At 43.9% G+C, this 10,669-nt stretch overlaps 1 protein-coding gene across 2 annotated transcripts; it reads right to left on the reverse strand.

The window, feature by feature from the left end:
• Positions 1 to 364: 364 nt before the first annotated feature.
• mapre2 (microtubule-associated protein, RP/EB family, member 2) lies at positions 365 to 10,495 on the reverse strand. 2 transcript variants are annotated; one of them, XM_037457614.2, is made up of 8 exons: positions 10,408 to 10,495; positions 6,574 to 6,703; positions 4,794 to 4,921; positions 4,037 to 4,182; positions 3,691 to 3,907; positions 3,397 to 3,545; positions 2,481 to 2,639; positions 365 to 1,864 (listed from the first exon to the last, which is right to left on the reverse strand). In XM_037457614.2, exons 2-8 carry the CDS (start codon positions 6,693 to 6,695, stop codon positions 1,766 to 1,768), a joined length of 1,020 nt encoding a protein of 339 aa, XP_037313511.1. In that variant the 5' UTR covers positions 6,696 to 6,703; positions 10,408 to 10,495; the 3' UTR covers positions 365 to 1,765. The 2 variants fall into 2 exon arrangements, with proteins under 2 accessions (XP_037313511.1, XP_037313512.1); XM_037457615.2 differs by lacking the exon at positions 6,574 to 6,703.
• Positions 10,496 to 10,669: the final 174 nt, after the last annotated feature.

Raw genomic sequence — 10,669 nt, forward strand, 5'->3', positions numbered from 1 at the left:
TATTTTTTTTCTTGAAAAAACGTTAATGACCAGTGTGCAAAGGATATTTTGGTCTCAGTAAGAAACTTCAAACCGCTCTTTGTCCACATTAGACCTCAGTGACAGCTGGTATTTCCATAGCAACTATAAATTAAATATAATGACAAACAACTGTTTGCTCCTCTGAATAAGAAGGCAAAGAACTACATATATAACCTTAATAATCCGGTCACTTTAAATATAACACAACAACCCAGTAATTCAAGGATTAGCCAAAATGTTTAAAAATGCATTCAATTTAAAAGTAGAACATAAACTAACCTCCCCTGGCCTGCAGCAGATGACTTAATTAAGTGCTTATAATATAACATATATAACACTCCCATGGACTCGAAACGTAATTTTATTACAGCAAATTCATCCGAATCTTCCAAATAGCAGGTTAAACATACAAAAAGCTCACTTAACATAGTTGTTTTTTTATTAAATATGTAAAAAGCAGGTCAAGTTATTCACAAATAAAATGCACACATGCAACACGTTTTTTGGGGAATGCATAATGAGTGGGACGTGAAAAAAAACAAAAAACATTTACCATTCATTAATTATTGACAGTACATGTTTACATTCTTTTTCATTTACACAATAATATATAACTAAAGCATTATGGTGCACTGCCCAGTTCAATATTAGTAAATGCAATATTAAGAAATGGGTATACAATGTACTAACTGGAATATAGCATAGCAAATTACTCAGTGAACCGACTCTTCCTAAAACCTGTGGTTTAGAAACAATAAAAAAAAAAGACCTTAAAAGAACTTGGAAAATCTGAACAGACCACAAGTTTTCAGCGGAGGTTTCAAACTTAAAATGCTGCATCATAATACAACTAGTCCACAATAACGTTTCTTCCTTCCCTAGGTCTATGGCCTTCCAGGTTAAGAACATCACCAGACTGCCCTGTATGCTTTGAATAACACATCGTTGATTATCGGAAATCTCGAAAAATTTGCGAGGACAGTCGTCCAACAGTCAGAACTTGGCATTTTACTACATTGTATTCACAACTCATTGACTGTACCGTCCTCCTTCACGAGGATTCTATTCCAAAGGCTTGACAATAATAAATATGGTGAGAGTCTATGGACAGATTGTCCAATACAGAGTCAAATGTCAGTGCAACATATGAAAGGTGGTTGAATAAGAGCTACTACGAGCCCTTTCGGGGCTTTGCTTATTGCGGTATTGTGACTATTATTCTTGATATGCAAAATAAAAATAAAAAAACTAAAATGAGAAGGAAAGAAGCTGGGAAGTTAACACTTGCACTGGCAGGTAACAGTCACCCGTCTAAACTTCAGCGTTTCATCACGTCTACTGTAGGATTTGAATTGAGTTTCTACAGAAACACACACACACACACTTACGCGCACACACACACACACTAACACGCACACACAGTCCCTTAGAAACTTCTGTGATGGTCTGAGCTTGTTCCGCTGGTGGAGGTTGTTACCATTAACCTTCCCCAGCAGTTCACCACGAGGTCACGAAAAACATTGAACAGTGAGCAGAGGGATACAAAAAAATAACGATCAAAAAAAAAAAAAAAAAACTGCCGTTGCTTCTATTCAGGAGGTTTGCTTCATGTGCTCAGTCTTTGAGAGAACAAAAAAAAAAAGGAAAACCATGAGGGAAAAAAAGAGAAAAGAATCAAAATCCTTTAACAGTTCTCACATATTTAAAAAAAGAGGGGCGTAGCTGTGGTGAGGGATGGTGGCGCTCAGTATTCATCCTGCTCCTCCTGCTGATCATTTGGCGCCTCCTCGTGGGCCTGCTGGTCCACTTCCTGTCCGTCGCCCTCAGCCAGCTCTGCTCCCTCCTAAAATATATATATATAAAGGGGATAGATGGCTTAAGATTGCTACTGAAGTCTGCTGCTGAAAGAGCTTTGGTTCTCTGCTCCAAACCGAGTCGGTCCGGCTAAAATCTAAATCCCCCCCCCCAGGCTTGAATGATTTGTTGCTGGCTGTTCTCTTCATAGGTCCCTTTTGTGTTCAGTTGAGCGGAAATGCCACCATCAATAACTGTCACTGTGAGATAACGTGTTATATAACCTCTTTTAAAAAATATATATATATCTCTCTCCGGGTATTCTGACCCGCAATCCTCATCACACCGAGTTGCAGAGAGAGCACAGACGGATGTCGGTTCAAGGTGCAATGTTATGATGAAGCAGTATGCTTGCTCATAGTTATATCTATCTTGGGCAGCTGCATTTATTGTCGGGGGCCTCAATTTTTGTGGCTCGAGCTTTGGGGGTTAAACAAATGTGATTCCCACCAAGGCAGGTGATCTCATTCAAAACGCACAAGAAATTCCACATGATTTTACCACCAGGGGATCAATGCCATTCATGTGATTTACTGCTGCAGCAAAAAAAAAAAAAAACCTCTCCCCAAATCCCTCTGGGATCAAAAGAAGCCTCGCGGACTCACCTGTTCGTCTGTAGCGTAAAGGACCTCCATCAGCTGATCGACAAACGGTGCGTTTTCCTCCCCCTGGTCCTGGCACAGCAGCTCCACCTCTCGCAGCTTGCTGAAGTAGTAGTCCCTCTCCTTCTCCACTCCTTCCAGTGCCGACTTTAATGTCTCCATCTGCGGGAGAAACAATGTTTAGGGCCAATATCAAAAAACTTTTTTTATTTTTTTTATTTTTTTATAAGGACAATGTGGACTTTGTTTAAAGACCAAAGGCAACAGATAAACACAACAAACAACAACAGATAAGACACACACACACGTCACATGTAACAATCCTCCACAGTAAATTGCTTACTAGATTATTCTATGGATTGGAACTCAATCGTCATCTTATCGTTGTTCAGATAATCTCTTGATCCTTTCAGTCACTGATTCAATAAAAACTAGTAAACACATTGAGCATTTTAAATTGAATACTGCTGGCTACTGGTCACACAACGCATTCAAGTTGAAGAAGGACTTAACAGGAACATGTTTGATCGCACAATGGAACAATTACACTTCATGTTAAATCCTGTGTACGGTGTAAAATACAGTTATTTAGAAATATTTAGAAATGTAAACAAGACTTGACCGTATCAATCACATCAAAGTGGTCGTCAGTGTGAAGGGTGGCTTAAAAAGGTTAAAGTAGTCTTTGGTGTAGGAGATGCTAGACTACATGAATATTAATTTATGTATTAATTCAAGGTTATTCAGAAATGTTCTGTGTAGAGAGCGGAAAGCATTAGAGATTTTCTTCTTATAATAATCAATGAACTGTCTCAGGCACTTTAGAAGCACTTGATCACACTTTGATTGACGCGTGTCTGGTGTTCCAGCTGATAAGTGAACACAGTCAAGTGTGGAGTTGTGAAGAAAACAAACACACCTGCTCGGTAAGATGAGTGACCTGTGCTTCCAGTTCTTTCTCTCCTTTGGCAGGAATCGGTGTCGCAATTGTAGGGATCTTTTTGGCAGACGAAGGTCTGGATGTCGGGGTTGCGATTTTGGGAGTCGTAGAGCTCGACCGTGACGCTCCTACGGCGGGCAAAGAGGGTGTTTTACTCAGGGATAGAGGAATAAAGAGTTACTAACACCACGGGTCTGGTAAATAAATGTGAAAACTTAACATTACACATATTTTTGCATGGCATTTTCTGCTTTTGCTGCAGGAGGAGCTTACCTGCAGTAGGGGAGCTGGCTGCATGGTGGGACTTCTTTGGCAGGTTGAAGATCTGCTCACCGGGGTCAGGTGGGGGAATGGCATCCTGACCCTGTCTGGCTGCAACTGGGTCGTACTCTTTACCGTCGTAATTGGCATCAAAGAACTTCTTAAACCACTGGATGAAATCGAGATTGTCCTGAAATCTGCCTTTGACCAGTTTCTCTACAGGAATAATCTGAAGCGAGGGGGGAGAAGAGAGATTTTGAAAAGGGGGGGACTTAAAAAGTGTGGAGCAGTAATGTAATGAGCAGTAATGCAACGTTAATTACCCTGAACACGGTTTGAGTGTCATTGAGCAACTCACCTTGTCCACATTCATCCGTTTGAAGGAGGCCTGCAGCAGTTTGAAATTGTGAATGTACTCGTGCTCCAATTTAGCTTGAAACTTGACCTTCTTAAGACTGATGCAGCCGGGGAAGAGCAGATCCATGAACTGGCAATACGCAGCTCCTGCGGACGGGACTAAATGTTAGTTCAGGACATAATCCCTTGCGTGGAAACTTCAAAGACTAGAGCCCAGATTTGGGACAGGATTTAACATGGCGGGAAGAAAGAGAAGAAGACAAAAAAGCCCAGGGACTCTAGATCATTGACCCGGTTTCCTTAAAAAGATAACTATTTATGCAGATACATGTTAACGTGGCTAATATTAACTGAAGTCTGGTTAGGGCTTTATCCATTTAAAAAAAAAGGGCAGCAACTCGACCTGGCAGCGTGTCAACGATCAGCTCAAACTCACATAAATCTAACTAGAGAGCGCACACACACACACACACACACACAGGTAATCAGCATCAAACAAGTCGCTTTGAAGTTTGATTACTTGGTCAAAGCAAGACAACACTGCAAGCTACAAGTTTATTTATAGACAACTACCTGCCAGAGAGAGGCGAGCAGGTTTCCACACGTTGCTTTAACTGCCACCTTACACAGAATGATTTGCCCCCCCCAGCACTACAGACGAAGATGTAATCTCTTAAAAGCCGCCTCCCATCTCAACCGGCTTCGTTGTCACAGGCGCAGCGAGGAGTACGGGGAGCCGTGTTTGGTTCTCTTCTCACCTGAGGAGAGCTGCTCCACTTTCGTGTAGTTGAGACTGACGAGATCGTTGACCCAGGCAGTGATGTCATGCCTGCTCATAGTCTCCTGGGTTATTGAGGTAGAATATACGTTGACCGCCATCCCCCAACTGCAACAGAGAAACAACAACATTTAAGAACAAACGCAATGTGTCCGGATTCATTTGGCCTCAGTTCAAATTGGACACAATGAAAATGTGTTTTTGCGTTGCTTACTTTGACTAAAATAGTTTACTGCATTTTGTGCAAAACGGATTAATCTAAATAGTCAGAAGGCAACAAAGATGGCTTAGAAAGATGTCATTTTTACTGCTTACACGGAGGACATTCAGGCTCACAAAGAAAGCAGAACAGGTGCAGAAAAATAAAAAAAATGCTTCAGGGATCTCAAACTTTGATCCTTGGCCACAGCACAGCGGATGAATGCATAAAATGTGTTGGGGGTAGGAGGGGGGGCTCATTGACACGGTTTCCCACACAGTGGTCATACCTGAGCAGCAAAATGTATTAGAGACGACAAAGTGCCTTTCTAGTTTTCAATCAATCAATCAATAATTCAACAAACAACTTCTTGTTTGCAGTTTACCGGACAGCATGCGGGTGCCTTCATTTTTTTCCTAAAGTAAAAATACAGAATGTTTGGAAGTCGGCCCTTCGAAGCCCACAAACTGACTGTGTGTCCACACTGCAGGGGGTTGTATTTGAGTTGATATGTACACGACAAAGTAGTACTCAGTGATATTCATCCCAAACCTCAAATCAAGTTTGCAATCGTCTTCAATTCCCTTTACAGTGCTGCATAAACCATTTCCACTTCAATTGGAAAAGCACAGCAGGACATCTGCATTAAAAACACGCGCGCGCACACACGCGCACGCGCGCCCTTATTCACTCATGGCAACCACTGATATGGTGCTCAGAAATCATGCTAAATCATCATCATCCTCACAATCCAACATGCATGCAGGGTGCTAACCAACCCTGCGCGTTAAAGTCGGGCTATCTTAGCCCCACAGGAGCGGATTCCTCCGGGAAGCGAGTGAAGGAAACGGGGGAGGGGGGGGGGGGGGCGGGGGCATTCATGTCAACAAAGCGGATATGTGTGTGTGTGTGTGTGTGTGTGCGCTGCTAGCATGCTTTGTTAGCCGGGCAGCGGGGGCTGATGCCCGGGCTCAGCCAGGGTGTGTGTGGCCGGTCCGGGGCGGTGGAGGACGGGCTGTGAGGGGAGGGGTGGATCAGGCTTCGGGCTGCAGGTTCCACACATTAAAAGCACCACCCTACACTAACACACACACACACAGACATATGCGTCGTGAGATGGGGGATTATTATGTAGCTGCGGAGTGTCACGTCACGATGGGGATCCACTAGCAGCGTGTTTTCCTGTCATTAAATGAGCGATCCGCTGCTAGCGAAACGTACCATCGCGCACTGAAAAACACACACACACACACACACACGCATGACAACATTACTCCGGGGGCTCGCTATATTTCGGGCCTCCTCACAAACACACAAACACACACGCACTCCGCAACAGACGGCGGGTTGGAAAAAAAGGGTGATTTAGGCCGTGTGCAGAGAGCTAACATGACAGGAGACAACACGGGGGAGACGTAGCGGATGGCTGCGGAGCAACAGAGGAAAAAGGAGGAGGACCAGGCCGGAATGCGGCTCTGTCTGCACCAGTGTTCCGTCTTTAATGATGTTTTACATTAAAACATGTGCACGGAATCGAGTGCGGATCAGTACGCAGATTTACCTGTAGGCGCGCTCTCCTCGCACTGTATTTTTCCTGTAAGGAATGATGTTGGTTCCGTTGTCCGGGACGATGTCGTTGTTATTCTCTCCATTTGGGGAAAGGGCTTCGGTGGGACCGGGCATTTGGGTGTCTAAAAATGTTGGAACAGATACTCTGTTCTCTCAGCAGGACGGGAATAAATTAAAGAGAAGAAGAAGAAGAAGAAAAAAAAAAACGCCAACAGGAACGATGCAAAAGCTAAAAACAGAGAGCCGCGCCTGCGGGTCTCGTTCCTTCTGTCTGCTTATTCTTCGCAAATCTCTGCCCTGGTGACGTTGCTGCACCACGTGACCGACGGGGCTGGCTGCCTGCTCCTTCTGGTGGGCTATTTCAGCACCACCCAAATTACATTTGATCGCCCCCGCGTGCACGACGGCCGGTTTAGGATCCAGCAACGCACGTCGGCTCATAGAAATCCAGTCAACGGGGAGTATTATTATTTATTTATGATTATTATGATGATCATATATATATATATATATTTTTAAGTAATGCAGCGCTCCCAGTTTCACCTTGAAATTAGTCAGGTGATTTCTGATGGGTGGGGGGAGAAAATCAGATCCCGACACAAGTGGTGCTGATGAAATGATGACGCAACACATGGCAGGCGGAAGTGTGGTGGAAATTAACCGCATTAGCGAATCCATTCATATGAATTAAAACAAACGTTGAAAGGTCGATCAAGAAATCCGTAGAGTCAACAGAAACTGTATCACAAACAATTCATATCATTTAATGTAAATATCGTTTTTTGGTGGGGGCTCTGGAACTTGCATCTCTATAGCCCAAACAATGAATCATGATGAACAGTAAATCGATTATTATACATTAACAGTTGTTCATCCTGTCCCAAAGCCCAAACCGATGAGTAATGAATCAATTTCTAAATTTGAGGCACATTTATTTTCTGTCGAACCCACAAACAATCGGGTATTTTTAAGACACCAGTAAGCGTGTAACAATACGCGTTATTGATCATACAAAGATCTGGTTCACGGCCTGTGTGGTCGCTCAGCAATCTCACATCTGTTGTTGTCACCTTGTAAAAACACTGCTGCTGTTGTGTTGCTCTTTGTGAGACTGGCGACATATCCAAATATACCATTAATCATTACAGCCCCAATATTGGAATATCTGAAAGTCTGATTCATAACAAACATAATGATAATCGGTGGTAAGAAGATGTGCGTGAGACAGCAGGCGAACGGGCATGATGGCAAACTGATCAAATGACACACAATAAGAGCCCAAACAACACAGCTGGGATGTTTACCTGAGGAAAATTATGCACGAAGAAGCAGCCAATCACTCGGGTCTTGTTTCAAATTTTATACTTATTTTGTCGCGTTATGTTAAAGGTCCATTACAGACCTCCGTTTGAAATTAAATGTCAAACAAAGTGTAATGCAGGGCTAGACTGAGATCAATACAAACGGTCCATCTTGCACAACCATCAGTCCAAAGGTGAACTCAAATTTCTGGCTAGTAATGCATGAAACTTCATTCTTTGTCTTGAGGTGTAAACTGTTTTTTACACGTGGTCACAGGGCGATTATTATGTGAAACATTTCTTTTTGCTTTGCCTTTTTAAGGTTGTGTACGCTTCATCCTGCAACTGAGCCGCCAGCAGCTACATTTCCTGTCAAACGGGTGAATAATATTTCGGGGAGTTCAAATACTCACTCAACATTGGGTCAGTGTGCTCACTCAAAACAGTTCCTCTGGTGCCACCACCAGGGCAGCCGGCGTCACTTTCAAACCCACAAATAAGGAATTAACTTCTACAAAGAGCCCACAGACTCTTGATCTCACTCCAACAAATACCGGCAGATTAATTTAACCCAGTAATAACGACAACCATGTTGATCTGTCTAGTTTTTCCAGTTAAACCAAGTTTCACGCGATTACGGCCGTTTAATCTTCTTACTGTACGTACGGCAGCAGCTTTACGAAAGTTGCCTTCTTCTGAAGCTTGAATGAGTGTTGAAACCTCAACGTTTCAACACTCATTTCAAATTCCAACAGTGTTGTGTGAAATTATAGCCATAGCTTACAATGTTATGTTCTTTTCAGCTTAAAGTAATCACAACAAAGCTTTTATAAGAGGGATGTCAACAAAGAGGACGCATGTGCCACAGATTGCTTTTGATCGTGACTGCAATAATTCGCCCTTAAAACTAAAATATGCCTTTAAGTGAATGTTTCGGAAAAATAAATGAAATCAAGGCAGTTGCAGAAATCTCTCTCTTCAGCAGTTATATCTGGAAGGACACATGTTAAGGATTCCCTGCCTCGAATGGGTCTTCAGTCTCTGAATAAACCTCTGCAGAGCCAAACTCAGGGCGTAAATAACCGGTGCTACTCTCATTAAACAACCAAAGTGCGTCGGGCCTCGAGCAGCGAGGGAGACTGGTACGGTCACACTAAAAGGAGGCGCTGTGCTGCATCGGGATGGGACAGCGAGGGTGCGTGGCACTGCGCGGTTTGGGTGGCTCATCGCAAGACTGCCGTCAAAATTAACTCAACACTTGGGGGCGGTGAAGCACGGAGGGTCCTGAGAAAAGCATACAGGCGGTGCAGCCCAATTTGATATGTAAATAGTGGACAACGCATGGGGTCTGTCCTGGATTACCTCGTCACCTGGGGAGAAGTTGTCCTCCAAATCCAAAAAGAGAAATCAAAGACATCACCTATACCCATCTGTGAGACATCAAGTACTTGTCTGTTAATGTACATTTGGCCTTTCAGGCTAAAATCATCTCAGCTTTGTTGTTTGAGGAACTGTTGACTGTAAGAATACAACATTAATCCAGCTCTGATTAAAGAGTTGTGAACATAAAGGCTACTGGGTAGAATTGGTTTATGTCAATTCAATGAGAGAATCAGGCGTGCACATCCACACCAGGGCTCCTCTCAGCACTGGTCCAGGAGGTCATTGTTACCCCGACTAGGATGGTTGAGCTGGTTAATGATGGTTGAGCAGGTTAATGGTCGCCTGGTATCTAAGAGTGCTATCAAGGGTGCAGAATATGTTTGAACAGGGATATCAGACTTGTTTGTGCAAACGTTTTTAAGAGGGGGGGGGGGGGGGGCGGCTCATACATAAATAAATGTAGACGGGGGGGGGGGGGGGGGGAGGGCGCAGAGAAAGATGGAGCACTGGTGTTTCACGTTAATTTTCAGTGGCAAGTTATATTTTAAACAAGTCAGTTCAATGGAACATGTGTCCAGAGAAAAGTTTGAGTCTGCCAGTTAAAAAAAAAAAAAACACAGACGTAAAACCAAGGAGCCGCCCCCCCCCCCTTCTCATGTGCCCCCTGTGCAAAGATCATGAACAGCTTTAAGTGAGGGGACCCTCATGTGTGAGGTTTCGGAGCAGCTAACTCGGTTAGCCACAGGGCGAAGCTAACTCCACTTCGCCTTGCGAGAGACGGTTAAATGAGAAGCGATGAGTGGAAAAAGACGACAGTGAAACAACGGCGGAACAAAATAAAATAAATGAATGGGTTTTTTTTTTTTCATCGATTGTGACGCCACAGGCAGTTTGGTTTCGGATATTTCAGTAAAGCTAACCGTCAAGTTAGAGCGAGCTAATTTTGGTGGCTGTCGACACTTGAGAGTGAGAGTGGTGACAGCAGACATATGCCGAGAGTCCGGGTAACGTTCACGTCAGCGTACGGACCGGCGACGACACACACGTCGGTAGGCGCCGGTTAACAACACGAACACGCCGTTGTAGGACGACGCAAATTAAAATACAGACTAGAACAAATGGGAAAAGCAAATGAGACTCACCAGTGAACTCGGTTCCGCAGGTTACTAGGTGTTTAAAAATGCTCCTTTTCCGGCTGAGTCACCCCACCCTCAAACGCCCATTCTCGATGGACGATGAGCTGAAAGAGGGCAGTTGATTGGACAGCACGTCACCGGTGTCGAAGCTGATTGGTCCACTGGAGACTTTGGGCGTAAGTTACACCAATCACGTCCTGATGCGTTGATCATTGGGAACATCCAGCAGCATTCCGTCCTGTCGCTCCGTGTCACATCACTTTTCCCA

This window comes from Pungitius pungitius, chromosome 15 (assembly GCF_949316345.1).
Source record: "Pungitius pungitius chromosome 15, fPunPun2.1, whole genome shotgun sequence".
Lineage (NCBI taxonomy): Eukaryota > Metazoa > Chordata > Actinopteri > Perciformes > Gasterosteidae > Pungitius > Pungitius pungitius.